This window comes from Chelon labrosus (genome assembly GCF_963514085.1).
Source record: "Chelon labrosus genome assembly, chromosome: 1".
Taxonomy (NCBI): Eukaryota; Metazoa; Chordata; class Actinopteri; order Mugiliformes; family Mugilidae; genus Chelon; species Chelon labrosus.
Window position 1 is genome coordinate 13881859 of NC_140337.1, and position 18527 is coordinate 13900385.

General features: G+C 42.4%; 1 protein-coding gene across 3 annotated transcripts in view; it reads left to right on the forward strand.

Moving 5' to 3' along the window:
* mpdz (multiple PDZ domain crumbs cell polarity complex component) overlaps nucleotides 1-17589 on the forward strand; it is a 42722-nt gene extending 25133 nt beyond the window's left edge. The window contains exons 26-46 of one of the 3 annotated variants that reach the window (XM_084547797.1): nucleotides 3082-3144; nucleotides 3373-3444; nucleotides 4159-4348; nucleotides 5243-5439; nucleotides 5521-5612; nucleotides 6310-6388; nucleotides 6725-6787; nucleotides 7637-7732; nucleotides 7819-7893; nucleotides 8057-8252; nucleotides 8358-8503; nucleotides 9165-9248; nucleotides 10192-10385; nucleotides 12242-12389; nucleotides 12478-12564; nucleotides 12666-12762; nucleotides 12904-13067; nucleotides 13803-13907; nucleotides 14187-14281; nucleotides 14504-14627; nucleotides 15254-17589. In XM_084547797.1, the coding sequence (XP_084403923.1) occupies nucleotides 3082-3144; nucleotides 3373-3444; nucleotides 4159-4348; nucleotides 5243-5439; nucleotides 5521-5612; nucleotides 6310-6388; nucleotides 6725-6787; nucleotides 7637-7732; nucleotides 7819-7893; nucleotides 8057-8252; nucleotides 8358-8503; nucleotides 9165-9248; nucleotides 10192-10385; nucleotides 12242-12389; nucleotides 12478-12564; nucleotides 12666-12762; nucleotides 12904-13067; nucleotides 13803-13907; nucleotides 14187-14281; nucleotides 14504-14627; nucleotides 15254-15400 (2514 nt within the window). In that variant the 3' untranslated portion in view covers nucleotides 15401-17589. The remainder of the gene's footprint in view (nucleotides 1-3081; nucleotides 3145-3372; nucleotides 3445-4158; nucleotides 4349-5242; nucleotides 5440-5520; nucleotides 5613-6309; nucleotides 6389-6724; nucleotides 6788-7636; nucleotides 7733-7818; nucleotides 7894-8056; nucleotides 8253-8357; nucleotides 8504-9164; nucleotides 9249-10191; nucleotides 10386-12241; nucleotides 12390-12477; nucleotides 12565-12665; nucleotides 12763-12903; nucleotides 13068-13802; nucleotides 13908-14186; nucleotides 14282-14503; nucleotides 14628-15253) is intronic. The other 2 variants (XM_084547799.1, XM_084547798.1) reach the window with 2 other exon arrangements.
* The last annotated feature ends 938 nt before the right edge of the window (nucleotides 17590-18527 follow it).

The window sequence follows — 18527 nt, forward strand, 5'->3', positions numbered from 1 at the left end:
TCTGTTGGCTGCTGCTTTATATTTAGCTCACAGGCACGAGAACAGTAGAGATATTCTCATCTAATTTGCAGCAATAATGTAGTAATCGAGTCAAACTTGTCCTTTATGGAGGCTGATCCTCCCCACAGCAATTGCTTAACTGCAGATACTGCATTATGAGTTGCCTCAATCCAGCATCTCTCTTCCTCCACGCTGCTTTCTCAGCCTGAGTCAATATATAGCCCAGCTTCATTGCCTGTTGTAGAGAAACACACCGCCGCTTTCACATGCATGCCACATCGCACATGTCAGGTAATCTGTCTTTCTCTTTTTGTCTGCCTCATTTCTATTGCATCAGCTATCCATCACGCTTAATCTCGGTTGCATTATCTCCCCCTGCCTCCTCCTCCTCCTCCTCCTCCTCCCTTTTGTCTCTCGCGCTGATAGCTGAGCCTTTCTTTTTAACTGCGTCTTTGACTTTGATAGAGACATGATGTGTGTATTTATGGGAGTAGAGACAAAGTGGAATTGGAGGTACCCTCTGGGAGAGAAGGAACTGAAGGTTGATATTAATATGCAGACATTATGTTCTGACCTTAACAGAGACATGACCCACAGTGGTGTTTTTAATCAAATGGTCAGCAAGTGGTAAAATTAATTTGGTCTCTTGAAACATTTGGGGAAAGCGAAACGCTGATATTCATTACACATACAGACGCCACACTAAATTTTATACAATTTAAGGAGTTATTAAAAATTTTATAGCTATCTCCTATAAAGATATAATATACTGTACCAACTATGCCGTACCAGGGTTGCCAACTTTCTGTGTGAAGATTTTTCAGATATAATGCTGCAAATGCAAATTTGCAACAGGTCTTCATAAGTGGAAAAAGTATGGTTACAATCGTAGACAGTAAATTGTGTAGATTATGTCTTCAGTTCCTCTGTGGCGGCCGGAGGTTATTGAAAACACTGTTATTTTAAATAGCCCTGGAGGAGGGAGTCCATGTATGTATTTAAGAGATGCTAATCAACCCCCAACATGCTGTATGGTTAGTTTATTAGTTATGTTTTACCTGAAGTCCTGTCCATGGATAATGACGATTTATTTACCCAACCACAGTACAACAGTGTTATCGTTAACAGCCTGTGGCCATATTTTAAGGTTTCAGCCTGTAAATTGGAGCTTGCTCACAATATTGTCTGAACTGCTCTTGCTCAAAAAATGCCATAATCATAAACCAGCTTTAACCGACCTCACGACTCATCCAACCGATTTTACTGGCGCTTATAAACTGTAAATGTGTCTCTGATTTATAGAAAAGCTTCAGAAAATTATTTGCCGTTTCATCCTTACCCATTCTGTATCTGTGTTGGGGATGATTATAAATAATGAAATTACTATTGGCCTTAACCAGATCAAAAGTTGTATGTTTTATTCATTTTCAAATGTAATATGTGCGTTAATGTAGAGCACATTGAGTGAAGGAGAACTCTTGAGGCTTGAGTTGGCGACCCTGAAAATATAAAATAAATTGAGGGAATCATTTGTGCCTCTGTGGCTAAACGAAGTCATCTTTCCAATTTAGTATTAAGTCACAGAATCACTGAAATTCATAAAAACTGACTTAATGGTTAAAAAAAAAAAAAATCCATCATTTTGATTGAATGAAACACAATGCTGTTTTAAAATGCAGCCACTGGGGGACACCGTGAGAGCAGGACAGCATACCCACGCCGTCTCCCTTTTAAGTTTCAGATCCTTGTCTTGTAAGCAGTGAATAATCTCAAGGTAGCCCGGAGGAGCCTTTGAAACATTTTGTTAAACTGTTTCTTGAGAAAGAGGCTTTTCTCTGATTCTTTTTATGTAAAGGAAATCGCCATCCTCAAGGAAACCACTTGCTTTAATGGTTACTCATTTAAATAAATACCTGAGGTGCTTCTGTCCTTTCCTCACACACACACACACACACACACACACACACAGACCCTTTTTATTTCTCCCGGACGGCCTCCGATTCAATTTTGTCAGGAAGGCTCAGCCGTCATATCAAATATTCCTCCTGTCGTCAGTTTGTTGGTCTTGTGTTGCTTTTAGAAGCCGCCCCTGCCCTTTCTGCAGCTAAATAGCCACCGTGGGTCGAGCCTGTGCAGCACTAACCAAACCTGCTTAGCGCCTGCCCTCCCTCAGGTTAGAAAGCTACCCCATGTCTGTGTCTGCTTGCCTTGTGTTCTGGTGTGTGCATTCAAACTTTTATGGTCCCCCCCTGACATTAAAATTATTATCTGTACATGTATGCATGCCTGTTTTGAATCTATACATTTCTCTCATCTGTTAGCCTGTTATAATTTATCCTCCCGTGCTTTGTCTCTTTGTTGCACCAAAGTAAAATTGTTGAGGCTTTTACTGTAAGTGCTTTTTATTTTCCTCCTGTCCCCGGCTTTTGAAAGGCAATTTTTTTTTCCAATTATCCCTCAAACACTGTCCCAAGTGCCTCATTGCCAGCGAAAAGAAAAGACAGCTTGATTAGACAGTCGGCAGTCAACACAAACAGCGTTATCTGAGGAGCTATAAATGCCAGTATCTCTGTCTCAAGATGCCAGAGTTTCTGGTTAAAGCCTTTTTGTTTTTTTTAAGCCCGATCATCGGGAAGAAACGGTCAAGCTTGGATGGACATGTGGAGCCGGGCTGCCTTTTCCGCTCGACACATAAATGTTTTGGCACGGTTGAGTTTTCTGTGTTTGGTTTTGCCAAAAAAAAATAAATAAACCGAGGAAGAGATATATTTTTTTTTTGTCTCTATTTAAGAAATCTGTATTTTTCTTCATTTAAAAACAGATGGTTTATCTCAACACAGCATATTGTGCATGGTTTTAGTCATTCAGAACACTTTATGACTTTGCACAAACTTATTAATATTTATGGGATCACTGTCTTTGAAGTGCGCAGCACCGTGATACAGTATCTTCCACTATCTGGTGACATTGAAGTAGATATTATTAATCTGCTCTCCAAACGTGACATAAATTAATTTGAAAGTGTCGCTACCTGGTGCAGAGTCGAGTGATTTACCCTTATGTCTGTCTTAAATGCAACAGTCATCGATAACAGACCAAAGTGAGGAGAGAGCTGCGGCCGCAACAAGGGACGCCAAGGACAAGGTTGGTATTTTCCATTACTCCGCAGTGAGAACAACTATCTAATATCAGTGTTCTGTATTTGTCGTAGTTTTTCTGTCAACATCCGGAAGGCAATTCGATTCACCATTCAATTCGATAAAACAGTCTCGAGATGTGTTGTCAACTGTAGCACTGACATGTGTCTGTGAACAGATGTAGGTGTCTGTCAGGAGCGCGTTGTCTTCTAAAGTTGTTTTCTCTTCTCTGTAGGAGGGTGACAGTCACAGTAGACTTTTCCTCCGCCTCTCCCCAACTAACCCTTTCACTCCTACCCCGTTTAAGGTTTGTGGGTCTCCGTGTTGTGTTCTCCGCTTTCCCCTTTCTGCGTATGCTGATACAAACATGTTGATGATACAGCTCGTGTATTGGATGTATTCCAACATGCTGTACATGCATACGCATCCCCTAACATCTCGCCTTGTCTGTCTGAAACCCTTTGAGTGTTTTGTGAAATCAGAACATCTTTTGTCCTTTTTGTTGTCTGCTTTTAATCTTTAAAAATAACAGAATCAATACTCACTTTAATAGTTAACAAAAGCCAGTTCTACAGTTTTGGCTTGGTAAACTGTTTGCAGGCGGCTTTTAAATTTGAGGAGAACTGCACATAAAGTAATCAGAAGTGTGATTTTTTTTTTTTTGCTTTTGGGTTTCAGGTAAGTGAACATGTGAATGTATTTCATTAAACGTATTAATATGACGCATCAGTCAAGAAATAAAATGTGTTTTTGACAGTTAGCATTAGCATGAGGAAACTTGTCGTAATTCTGATTTGAGCTTATTGCATACATAACTTTTAGTCAGCCTGAAACTAACTCCTCAAACTGATGACGCAAGCATTTGATTTCTGTTGATTACATCAACAGCTCTCATGTGCCTTCCCCTCTCTGCAACCCTGACAAACTGATTTAATCTTTAATGCAGAGATGAAACCCTCGTTCTCCTCGTTACCTTTTACCGATCGACTGTTTTTCCTGACTCCCATCTGTGGCGTAACAGCTGGCGAAGCGTGAAGTGGCGAAGGCATCTCCCACCAGCGCTGTCCTCCCACTGCCAGTGGTGCCCCATGTGGGAGAGACTGATACAGACACGCTGATAGAGATTCCTGGCAGACCCGCTGAGACAGTTGAGAACAAGGAGGAGGAGCAGGAAGAGGAGGAGGTGGAGGACGAGTTTGGATACAGCTGGAGTGAGTTCGGTTTTCTAATTTTTTCTGAGGGTGCATTTGTGTACTCAATTAAGAGGAGAAATGTACATTTTATTGGATTCTGCATTCTTGAATTCTCGGTGTGAATATGACCTGTGTTAGTTATAAATCTGCCCAAGGCACACTTCAGATTTTCACCTAAATCAAATGGATTATTGGAAATCACAAATATCTGTTTACTTGAGGTATGTGTGCAGTAACCCCAAACCACCACAAGAGGTCCTCCAAGATACATGTTTGTGTTCCCTGCCCATAACCCCATCCTGCAATATACAGTCTGCAATAAAAGTGCTGGAGGTGGATGCACCTCAGCAAAACCTGAAGGACTCAATGTCCAAATTAGGATGCTGACATTCGTACGTCAACTTAAGGATGCATTCAATTCTCTGAAGAGAATGATGCCAGGCAATAAGGGTGAAGGGCAGATTTCTAGCCTTAAAATACCTGGGACTGTGGAGAACACGTATGGGTGTGCATGTGTGTGTCTAAGATAGACGGAGCCCATCCTTCGGGAATAAGATTGATGAGGCTGGGCTTGGCGAGGTGAGTTGTGGAGATTAGTCCAGGACTGATGGTTCAACAGTGGCAGGGAGCCCAGAACAACAGGAGCCCATTGGTCTGAACACCGGCTATCTAACACACCAGAGACAGTAGAGGTGGAGAGAGAAAGAGAACAAAAGAGGAGAGATTGAGACAAAGAGATAGAGGAGGGGGTAGAACATTCACACTTATAACATTTCTAACTTTGCCTCTGCATTTCACTGAATCCTAATTTCTTGTCTGAGCAACCTTACATGAACTGAAAGGACTCAACACAATCCTGGCACTGTTGAGCGGTATTGTCAGCTTACATCTGTCTGCACGTGCCTCTTTCAGAGAACATAATCCAGCGCTATGGCAGCCTCCCAGGTGTCCTACACATGATCGAGCTGGAGAAAGGCAAGACAGGCCTGGGCCTCAGCCTGGCGGGGAACAGGGACCGCTCTCGCATGAGCGTGTTCGTGGTGGGAATAGACCCCAGCGGGGCAGCCGGCAGGGACGGACGTATGGTGGTGGGGGATGAGCTGCTGGAGGTAGCACGTGTATTAATTGAGCTATTAATGTCTCTAATCTAGAACTTTTTTTCTGATCACCATTGTTTATTTTTTTGCAAGATCAACGGACAAGTCCTTTACGGCCACAGTCATCAGAATGCATCCTCCATAATCAAGAGCTCTCCATCCAAGGTCAAAATCATCTTTGTCAGGTATAGTAAAAAAGAATCTTCCTATTAAAATATTTATGAAAAAAATCAAAGGCAACAGCTGCTAACTGTTTAGGCGATTCTTAAAATGAAAACTCATCTGAGAAATCCTGTTGCAATGCTGTTTAATCTCCAACAGAGGGAGCTATTGTAGTTCAACAGAAAGATGGTGAACCGCTTCACAGTGTCCATACACAGCATTGTCTAACAGCTTTCCCTCACATATCAAACTATTAATTCCAGTATTAAATACTTTAGTAGCTTCGGATCATTAATACACTTTTATTTAATGAAAACATTACACCTAATTTAAAACCATCACTGCTCCGCTCACAATTACAGCTCTAAATGATACTAAACAGTTAGTCCAAGCAAATACATATATGCACATTCATGTGGATTCATGCATTAAAAGTCAGCATGGTTAAAAAAAAATAATATCTAGTTTTCATACAATTCCTTTGTGTTATGGAATAGGGATATATCTGCTGACTTGTCCGCACGGAGTCAGACATGTTTGCCCCTTGGCCCTCCTTCACTCTTTGCCTCTACTTAACCTCCCACTTAACGCACATCCCTTTCTTGACCCCCCCCCCCCCCCCTCCAATGGAGACACTGTGATCAGCTCACGTAAATCACAACTGCGCTGTCACGAAGCAGAGGAGCAGCGATTTACGTGAGTTATGACTCTCTCAAACAGGAACACAGAGGCGCTGAACCAGATGGCCGTGGGACCGGTGAGAGAGCACGAGGGAGACACAGCGGAGCCCCACGCCGAGGTACAGATCCACAGAAGCGCACATGCAGAAGCATTTCGGCAGACACACATCATGCAGCTATTAAAGAGTGACGTCGGAGCTTTTAAACCATTAATTTACGTCTGGCTCTTATGTAATTTAGTTTTTACTGCCTCACGCTTCTGAATTGTTTTCATGTATGTCAGTCACTTTGTGTGGTCCCGGAATTTCAAACATCCTGTCCCTGTGTGCGACTCCCAAGACACACAAAAACCACAAACAGCAGTGTAGATGCACACAGTGCTGTATTCCCACCAGCCAACAGACACGCACTCAAGTTTTATTTAGTGTACCAACTACTTGTTGTTTTCCTCACAGCCAGAAGCAGACGCTGCTAATGGTGATGCTTCAAAAGGTGTCCATCACATCGTGAAGATGAAGGTGAGATACACTGGCTGGTCCATGGACATCACGTACACACACAGGGGGGAGTCCTGCTCTTCTGAATTAGCACATAAAGACAATAATAGGAAGAAAGACTTGGAAGCAGTGCAGTAATGAGAGAGGTATACACAGAAAAAAAACCTCAAAGAAAGACAGATAGGGAGCACACAGGAGCAGCCAAGTCTGACAAGCTGCCAAGACGGAGAAAAGAGAGTGAAATAAAAGGAGAACAAAACAATGGGGAAAGAGGAAGTTCTAAAAGATCTTTAAGGCTCATTTCACCCATATAATAAATAAAAATGAATAGCTTCTTATCCCTTGTGGGGTCTACTTTCTCAAAGGTCATCGTTTGATCCTTTGAACACCACCAGTGAAATTCAGTTCAGTCCCACAGTACTGAAGTGGGAGGAGAAGTGTCAACAGTGGATATCTCAAGAACTCAGCAAATAGTCTGTCAGCAAGAATAATTACCTGCAGGGTGAAGTGGGAAAACATGTTTAGAGTTTGACAGAAAACAGCAGAGAAAGTGAGAGCGCAACTTAGTTTGAAAAGCTACAGCACCCAGGTGGGACTCTGTTTATAGCACGTAAGGCAACAGGGGATGGCAGTGTAAAAGTACTCGGGCAGATCATTGATCTGAATATATAAGCCCACTCTGGGAACACAGCAGGACTGAAGTGATGCAGGGTGAAGCTGTCGCTAATTATCTCTCTGGAGGTAATTGTTGTCAGTCGGTTTGTCAGCTGGTGCAGCTCCATTATTTAGCGCATGTTAAAGCAGTTCTTCAACCATGTTCACGTGCACTCCAAATTGCTATCGTGCACTAATGATTGTGTTGTCCAATAGGAGGATGGAGGACTCGGCATCGCTTTTGTTGAGGGCAACACAGAGAATGGAGTCGAGATTCAAAGTATATCTGAAGTGAAAGGACACACTGGAAAAGTATGTTTCTACGATCGCAAGAAAAAGGTTCCTGTTGCTGATTGTTGTTAGCTTTGCTAATCAAGGCTCTGATGTGCTGTGTGCAGGAGGGCTGCATGAAACCAGGAGACAAACTCTTAGCTGTGAACGGTGAATCAGTGCTCGGGTACACAGTTGAAAAGGTACACTATGTCATCAGAAATAAACTTAAAGATAATTTCTAATATATTTATACTTATATAAATATATATATATTTTAAGTGGACTATTAGTAGCAGTAGACTTATTTAGATAACAGCAGCAGCCACAGTGTAACAGATCAGGTCTAATTCTCGTGTCTTTTAGGTCAATTCTCTACTGAGAAAAGCCAAAGGTCCAATGAAGCTAACCTTCTCTTCAAATGAGACCCCCTCCTCCTTCTCCTCTCCCCAGTCAACCTGCCAGGACAGGGGCTGCTCAGATGGAGTCCTCGCCAGCCTACCCAGCATGCCGAGCTCTCCCCCGACCTCCCTGACTCAACCAGAGGCCGAAGCAGTCACAAGTGAGTCCACTTACATTATTTAATTTGTGACTAATGTCAGTTTGACTTCTGCTTCTGGAAGATAACTAAAGCATCCATATGTTTGCTATATTGTATCTGTTTCAGGTCTGAGTCGCTCGTCCACTCCCTCCACTCTAACCTGTGACCCGACGACCTGTCCCATCATCCCCGGCTGTGAGACCACCATCGACATCTCCAAGGGCCGCACAGGCCTGGGCCTCAGCATTGTGGGAGGCTGCGACACCCTGCTGGTAGGAAACAACAAACTGGAAATAGAAGTCTACTTTGCAGTCTCCCAAACGTCCTCAGAGTCAAGGATGGCTTTTTTGGAATAAATGATTAGTAGATTAAATCACACAAATAAGCTTAATAAATAAAGTACATAAAAATATACAGTATTTTTGTATTTTAAAGTGACTGTACTGTCAGTTCCCACCCACGATGCCACCCACTTAGAGTCTTTGGTGGTATTGTAAGTCAGGTTTGAAATAGCCGTGGCAGCTCAAGAATGTAGGAAATGATGTTGTCACAGGCTTCCTCCTCCTCCTGCCATCCTCCTCTCAGCCCATCTATTCTATCTGCTCAGTCAGGCTTGGGAGAGCAGCTCATTGTCTGGCCTCAGCCACAGCAGACAATATCCAACCCTGGAATGTAACCTCTGGACCCCAAATGACACTCACACTGGAACCCAGGAACACACACTCACAGAAGTAGTACTTGATTGCGTATATGTTTGCCAACAAACACAAGAATCATTCTGTCCAGCAATAAAGATTTTTAACTTATTATCCCCCCATTTTTCTTTAATTTCCTCCGCACAAACATGTTCTCATGTAATTTCCAACAGTTCCTGTGCATCTTCCTGTCCTGTCACATACTTATTTCCTACATCTTTATATGCTCTCTCTCCAGGGGGCCATCATCATCCATGAAGTTTATGAAGAAGGGGCAGCCTCCAAAGATGGCAGGCTGTGGGCAGGAGACCAAGTCCTTGAGGTGCGGCGCAGTATAAATGAGAATTATAAAAAAACTTGGATTAAAAAAAAAAAAAAAAAAAAAAAAAGGCTAAACACATTTCAAGGTTACATGGTTGTGTGGAGTCCTGGTTTGAAAGATTGGGTCTGAGGACTAAACAATTTGATGTGAGAAATGACTTGATACCAGAAAAACAACATATCTAACTCAGCACTTTAATATTTTCACTATTTCTGTGCGATTCTCAGTAAAAACTACATGAATCCTGTTTGTACTACATGCTTTGACAAGTTAAGTATCGAAGCTTAACTTGGATTTGCCCTCCATCTGACCTCATGCTTTGTGACAGAGGGAGGCCAGGGGTGGAGCTCGGGAGTTCAGTCAATCTGCAGACCTGAACTGAAAGGCACACATGCATGCACGCACACAAACACCGTCTTATGACTTAATTGCCCTCCCCTATTCATTTCTGTCCCCAAGCCAGGCTCCTGTGTTTAGAAAATCAGGTCAGAGAGGAAAAGTGAAAAGAGCGGTTTCCTAGTCCACTGCAATGCCATTAGCTGCTATGGGAAAAAATCCTTTGCGTGTCCACGGTGAAAGCTAATGCGGTATTTCCCCCTTTTAATGTGGTAAAAAAAGAAAAAAGACGTCAGTCCCGAAAGTGACCACTCGAGTTTCTCACAGAGTTTTGTGGGAAGGCCTCCCTGCAGTTAAGTGTTCTAACATCCCCCTGTGATTTAAATATGATGATGTAGTTTCCAAATATCTCAGCAGTTTGTGTAATCTAAAGAAGTGTGAGAGAAGTGGTTAAAGAACCTTTTATAGTCCTCTGCTTTGCTACTTTGCAGCATGACCACAAAAGGAAATTTGCCCACGCACATGTAAAATGAATCATGAATCAGTAGTTTCTGGTTAGAACTGACCCATATTTTTGCATTACGTACCTGTTTTTCTATCATCAAAGGTGAACGGTATAGACTTGCGAGCAGCCAGTCATGATGAAGCCATCAATGTTCTGCGGCAGACCCCGCAGAGGGTTCGGCTGACGGTCTACAGGGATGAGACCCAGTACAAAGAGGAGGACCTGTGGGACTCCTTCACTGTGGAGCTGCATAAGAAGCCTGGCCAGGGCCTGGGCCTGAGCATTGTAGGGAGGAGGTGAGAGAGTTTGCGGTTAGCTTGGTGTGTTGCTTTTTCTATAAAGAAGTGTTAGAATATTAGTCCTTACAATGGGTAAGATTTAATACATGAGTTATCGTTGAGAGTGACACTGACAGCAGGCATTGACATTGGTCATTAATTAACATATTAATAAATGTAATTATCAGAGTAGTTGATAACTGTATTGTTTTTTTTTTTGTTTGTTGTTTTAAATGCAGATCGCGGGACCAAAGGTAACCAGTTATTAAAGACCTTTGCATTTAAATCTGTTGTAGTCGAAGTTATATAAGTAGAGCACGGCATTGAAAAAAATATTTTAGATTTTGGTTGTACCATCTTTCCCTTTAAGGAATCTGTAACGTGACTGGTTTTAGTTACCAAAGACAGGCAGTGTGTTTGGTATTAACATGTACTGTAGATTCAGATAAAGCTCCTTCTTTCCCACATGGCATGTATGTTACAAACCAATCAGATTGTCATTCTGTTCGATATTAACATATAAGTCACGACTTAAAGTATGTCACGATACAATATCATCACAAAGCTTAAGTCCCGATCTCGTATGATATTATCCTAATACTTATGTCACAATACGATATTATCGCGATACTTACGATATTATCACGATACATAATGACGCGATACCATACTATCGTGATACTAATGTCACGATACGATATTATCACAATACTTATGATATTATCACGATACATAATGTCGCGATACAATACTATCAAGACACTAATGTTACGATACAATATTAACACAATACAAAGTCATAATATAATAGGATATTATCATGATACTTATGTCACGTTACGATAATATCACGATACTTGGATATTATCACAATACATGATGTTGTGATACCATACTATCATGATACTAATGTCACGATACGATATTATCATGATACTTACGATATTATCACGATACATAATATCGCAATACCATACTATCATGATACTAATGTCACAATACGATATTATCACAATACTTACGATACTATGACGATGTGAGACTGGAGGAGGACAATAGCCTTTTATCTCGTGCTAATGTTGCGTTACGATATTATTACAATACTTACGATATTATCACGATATTTAATGTCGCTATACAATAGTATTATGATACAAAATAAAGCAACGTCTATGTATGACTGCTGCATGGTCGAAAGACCCAGGATGAGACTGAAGGCAGAGGAGTTCAGGCGGCAGCAGCAGGCAGACCAACTTTTAATACAGTTGTACATTTCTGCCTCTGTCACAGTGGTTTTGCTGCACAAGTGGAAAAAAAAGATAAAATGCTCGAAAGGATGGAAAACACAGTAACACAGACAACTTAAAACCTTCAGCTGAAAGGAAAGTGCAAGCTAGCAGTTAGTGGTGAGGAGTTGTCACAGCCAAGTATCTCTGGCTCTGGGATAGAGGGGGATCGAGTTTCCTTGCTTCACAGCTTCTGCTTGGGTTAGTCTTTATCCACGTGGAGATTGGCACCTCAGATATGCAAAATCCACAGCAGTGATTTAAATAATAAAAAAAAAGGCTTAAGATAAGTTTTTTCTTGCAAGTTGTGTTTTCAGAGATTACAGAGTATGTAGCTTCAAAACCAAACTATGGTCAAACTGCTGGGATACTCTGCTGTTAAATGTCCCATTGTACGAGGTGTTTGTAATTGGTTTCTCAAGAGGTGTGAGCCAGACGTTTGCCGAGTTCCAGTGAAAAAGTTTGCTGGATAAATAGTGTGTCGACAATAACATGTTGAAACACATAATCTGGAGAAAGATTTAGATCTGCCAGTAGGGAAGAACGCTGCCCACTGACATGTCTTTGTCTTCCAACCTTGCCAATCAGGAACGACACAGGAGTGTTTGTGTCTGATATTGTGAAGGGAGGTTTGGTGGAGACTGACGGTCGGCTGATGCAGGGCGACCAGATACTGTCAGTCAACGGAGAAGACGTCAGGTCAGCCACTCAGGAGGCCGTGGCTGCGCTGCTCAAGGTATTTCCACACCTCAGTTCGTCGCAATGAAACACAGTGAATGACACAACAATGCTGGACAACTAAATGAACAACATTTGTGTTGCAGTGCTGCGTGGGGCCTATAAAAATGGAAGTAGGAAGGTTTAAGGCTGGCCCCTTCCACTCTGAAAGACGTCTGTCTCAAAGCAGTCAGGTAATTTACTGCTCATTGAACATCTATCAAGTTTGAAGTAGAACAGGAATGTCTCTTATCTAGTCAATGGAAATAAAAACTCTCAGTGCTTTTTGTTTCAGATGAGTGAAACAGGCAGCGCCAAGGTGGCCTATCAGTCTAGTTCAGACGCTGGAAACCTTCCAGGTGACCCTGACAAGTCAAGTAGAAGTCAGGAATGTAAGTGTTGCAAGATTACAACCACAAAATAACGAGCGGAAATTAATCTGGGAGGCATATCAGTAAATTGGCAACGTACAAAAGAACAGAAAATGTTGAGCAACTCCTCTAAATAATGTGTTTGTGGTTACATCCTCACAGATCCAGAGCATCAGGACACCAGGACGGTCGAGTTCACTAAAGGCCCCAGTGATTCTCTGGGTATCAGTATAGCAGGCGGGGTGGGCAGCCCTCTGGGTGATATACCCATCTTTATCGCCATGATGAATCCCGTCGGCCTGGCTGCTCAGACCCAGAAGCTCAAGGTACAAGATTCCCAGCCTCTTATTGATCTCCTCTGTCTTCAGCAGACAACAAAACAAAGAATTTGCATACCTCCAGTTCTTGCGTGGGATTTAATGTGAATCTGTTATTTACACCAGTCTTTATGGAGTTAGTGAATCTCTGACGCCTCCAGAGGTCAAGAGCCTACAGCCTCTCACAGTGACCTTCACAGGGAAACTGACAATTGTAACTCTGTTGGGCTCAGACTGGAGGAGGACAATAGCCTTTGCTAACACGGATAATAAATCTCCCACTCATGCATTAAGATCATTAAACCCACAGAAGGGCTCATTGAAATGAATAGGGGGAATCTTGAATGCCAAATTCACGCTGCTTTATATTTTCAGCCAGAATGAGAAATGAAGAGCACTCCATAATGAAATTACTCAACTGAACATAAGCATACTTTTGCTTTTGTATGCCGATGTGAATGAAATTTGCAAACAGGATTAGCCAGTGTCTTACATCCTGTTGTCTTGTGGAAAAGTAGCAAACCATAAAAAACCATGTAACAGCATTTCAAGCAATAAAAATGCACATTTAACAAACTGATGTGCTGGAATCCTTGAGAAAACAATACAACCAAGCACTTAGCTGCATCCAAACTCTTTTGTTTTTAAGAGACAGTTTCACAGCAGAATGCACCAAGCTTTTCTAATGTGCATTTAAAAAAATAAAAAAAAGCATAAGAACTAAGCTCTCTTTCCATTTTTCAGATCGGGGACCGACTTGTCAGTATATGCGGAACCTCTGCTGAAGGCATGAGCCACTCACAGGCCGTCACTCTGCTCAAGAACGCCACAGGAACAATACAGCTGCAGGTCTCCCAGATCGCACACCCATGCACTTGTTCTCACACCCTCCGTGTTCCTGTTAGATAAACCCGCAGCCGTTGAGACCATCTGCGGCTGCACTTGTACCGTATTGTTTCCTTTATCTGCGTACAAAGTAGGAAGGGTAGCGGGGGCAGACTTTGAAGTACCATAAAGCTCGTCTCCCTCATCCAGCACTACCACCATGCTATCAGTCTTTATCTGCACAGTAAATCAAGTCTACCGTACCATGACAGTGTGAATGTATTTGTGTCCACGTACCTGAAGGTGGTAGCAGGCGGCGACACCACCGTGACGGGTCCCTCTCAGGAGCAGGCAGGTGGGGGTCTTACGCCCAGCTGCATCTTCCAGGATGACCTCGGGTATGAAGTTGTTGTTACTAGAAGAGCATTTGACGTGGTTGCAACATTCATCTTACCCCTATAATGTTAATCTGTCTAAGACTCTGTATCCAGGATAGGGGACTGACCGTTTTTCTCTCCAGATTCGTAGTTCTTACACAACATTCAGCCTCCTTCACACCCCTCTTCTTTTTTCCTTCTTTCTTTTTGCACACTCCCTAACTGCCTACTCTTTTCCCACAGCCCACCTCAGTATAAGTCCATCACTCTGGACAGAGGACCAGATGGACTGGGCTTCAGTATCGTTGGAGGATATGGCAGCCCACATGGAGACTTGCCAATTTATGTTAAAACTGTTTTTGGAAAGGTAAGTGGCGCGAGCTGAAACAGTGTATTGTTGCACCATCAACATGTTTTGCAGAATTTGGCAAAACATCTGAAAAGTGATTGTTTTCCTGATAAGTTAGGTGCCATTGAAATATCAACAATAGAATATACACCTGTGTGTCAGAGCTGAATAGAAATTTATGAGATTAAATCTGTGCTTGGCAGTAGGCCTGATTTCCACACGTTTGAAGTGAATATTTAGTGCAAGGGGTCACTTGTTTAAAGTGCACTCTGAACTGAAATGCTCCTCAGAATCCTAGAAACTTTTCATGAGATCTTGCAAAAATTTCTCCTGATATTTGGCAAAAGTTCTCCAGATCTTGTAGAAACTTGGAAAAAGTTCTCGCAAAAGTTCTCGAGACCTCACAAAAGTGTCTTGGTGTCATGCAAAGGTTACTTGAGATGTCCCCAAAGTTTTTTTGAGATCTCACAATAGTTCTCAACATCTCAAAATTTTTTATATCTCGCAAAATTTTCTTTGAGATCTCAAAAGCATTTCCTAGGATCTTTAGACGTTTCTCAAGATTTTGTTAAGTTTATCTTGTTTTGTTTTCACAGTTTTATTTTCACACATGTTCTTAATATAAAACCTTCTTACTTTTGTAGGGGGCAGCGGCGGAGGACGGCCGCCTGAAGCGAGGGGACCAGATCATGGCCGTCAACGGGCAGACCCTGGAGGGTGTTACACATGAAGAAGCTGTCGGCATCCTGAAAAGGACCAAAGGGACCGTCACTCTCACTGTGCTGTCATAGACAAACACAGGCATAGACGCGCGCACAACTATATATTCACAACTTTCTCAACACTCCACACCTACACCGATAAAAAATAGCACGTGTGACGATGTCGTGTCTAGCGGTGGGACAACTCGGCGATATTTCACAGCGAGGTGGATTGTGTTAATCTGTGAAAGTATGCACACCACATAATGATGAAGAAGCTTACTGCTCCATGTAGCTTTGAACACTGTGATCCATGAAAGCCTACCACTAGTAGACTTCCATATGATGAGCTTATACATAGCCATACAGTTTTAATCTCAGAGAGGTTGTAAATAGTATTAGAAACATTCCTTGACTCTGGATTGAATAATTCACTGGACTCTGAGGATAGTATTTTGCCATTATCTGAATTGGCATAAATGGATTGTTACCTTTTACAGAGGAGGAAACTATTTTTAAGGTCTTTTTTAACAGTCTGAGGTATCCTAAGAGAAGTGACCTCCCACTAAACTCAAAGTATGAAACACCGCTGAAATACCCATAAGGCAATTAGGAGATTAGCACATTTAGCTATATCAGCTCACATCAGCATTATTTGTCTGTTGCATTGGACTGCTGTTGGCAATTTATCATGTATTTAATTTTTCTGAAAGGCCGTTGCTGCTGTAACTGGAGTTGATCAACTTATCATGAAGTCACTGTTGTTTTAGAGCGTTTTAGATAATCTAAGTGCACCGTATGTTACTGATCTGAAGGGAAAGATGTGAAGACACTGATTGAAGTGTGGTTTGAGTGTGTGTGTGTGTGTGTTTGACCTGTTCACTGAAATACACCGATCAGCCACAACATTAAAACCACTGTCAGGAGAAGTAAATAACATTGACCATGTTGTGACAATTCAGTGTTCTGCTGGGAAACTTTTGGACCTGGCATTCATGTGGATGTTACTTAGACATGTACCACCACCCCATAGCAATGACACTCCTTGATGGCAGCAGCCATCCCCAGCAGGATGCAGCCTGATCAAGTATCTGTGGGATGATCCACAGAGGCCCCTCCCCTCCAACATTCTGTTACCAAACAGGTAAGGTGGTCATAATGTTATGCCTGATCGGTGTATAGTGCTGCTAAAGCTGATATATTAAGTATTCTGTTACAGTATTTGAGTTTTTTTTTTAAGTATTACTGTTCACTTCATGTAAGTGCACATAAAAGTAAGTTGGGTTTGAAAGGACAGGCGGTTCAGACTTATCAAGAAGATTATACAAATGACCTGAGCCCGTTATGATCTTGTTGTTTACCCACAACAAAGTCATCCAATTTGTAGTTACTGAAGTCATTGTCGTTGTGTGGTCTAGTTTCAGAGAGAAATGTCCCCGTCTTATCACCTTAAATGTGTTTCTAGTGCTGTCCAGGGGACAGTATTGAATTTCTTCACACTGAATTAAATAAAAGTGACCTTTGGATTCAGTCAGTGTTCTACTTTTGGATTGTTTCATACTGCTCTTTCCCTAAAGCAGTTGTTTCAACGCCTTGTTTTTACACAGCAACTGACAAAATACATGATTAAATCCTCCAAGAAAACTAACATATGTTGCGAAATGAGCAATAGCACTTGTGCTGTGTTAAATCAGGGCACCTCTCCCGGTGCACCAGCTGTTACTGTAAGTAACTTTCACTACGGGCTGGGCTTAGTGTACCGGATACATCACATCTGCCATACATCACCCAGATCAATTTTCTATCGGCGAGATAAAAGCAATTTACTGTTGCCGCAGGTCACATTCAAATGAAAGGCGAACGGATCTAAGTCAGGAGCAAGTTAAAAAGCTAGTTTAAATGAAATGCACATGAACAAAGATTTATAAACGGGGATAAATGTGGAACAGCGTGTCTGGTCTTGCTTGAATACACTCTGTTTTCACTAGAGACTCAATAAAGCCCAGATAGAGAGAGGCAGGGCTCTCCATTAAAATATAGCATCCCATCTGTCTGTGTAGTGACAAGCACAGCTGCTAACAGGCCACAAGTCCTCTGTCTAATGAGCTCTGGGGTTTGTTCAGATTCAGTGGGCTGTGCTCCGCTGGTGGGTGACTCCTTCATCCTCCGGGTCGAGATCCGATGCTGCTACCTGCAGCTGCTGCTAGCCAAACCTCCAGCTAGCTGCCGCCTCGCTCTGACAGCTGATCTTTCCTCCCCCAGAGCACCTGTTGTTTTAATGGCCCCAGTGGGTTTAGAGGTTACCCGGCCTTCCTCCCGAGTTCAGGAGACGCTGCTTGGTTTACACAAGGCTTGTCTGCACAAGCCTTTCAGATGTGAGATCAGATGTTGCCACTGCGTCACGCTCGACTCGAACACGGGCAAATGGTGTAGCGTTCCGCAAGAACGGCGCCAGAGCTAAGAAGCTCAAGAAACTACCAAATAATCATCATGTCAATCACGCCTCTGTGTAGACACATTTCCATGGGATTTTTCCCATGGAAAAAAAAATCTTTCCTCTTCACCTCATAAAAAAGAGTTATTAGTTTATAGGACCTTTTATGTTCTGCTGCACACAAAATATCCACCCTGTAACAAATGGATGCAGCCTGTGAAGTAAGTTTGTCGCCGCCTGCTCAAACGTTTCAGGGCTCAGTATCACCGTGACTCATGCGTGCTCCACGTACCGGCTATCAGAGAGCAAACAGAAACCTATAGTGGATGAGCGGATGTTGATGAGTCAGCAAACATGCCCGAAGGGACGCCATCGTGGCGGTTTGTCCTCCAGTCAGGTCATGCTCCGTTCCTTTGCACAGGAGGACGAACACGGCAGAGAACGAGTGAAAACAGTTTGCAGGTTGAATTTGTTGAGACTTGAAAGCAGTGGATTGTTTTGAATAGAGGAGTCTGATAGCGTTGAAGGAATTTGGGGATTGAATTGGGTTTTTCCTAACCATTAGGTGTCAGTGTGTTGATACACCATGTGGAACTGATGCTGATGCTAATACAGGTTAATTGTAGGGGAGTATTGAAGGCTTGGCTTGATGTATTGCTGGATTTCTATGCTGACTGACTATGAGACGGTGCTAAAATGTTTTTGTGGTTGATCTGATGTCCACTACTTTTCTTAAACTTAAAGGCTCTTTTAGGGAACTGAGGGACGAGATGGTGTAACCTA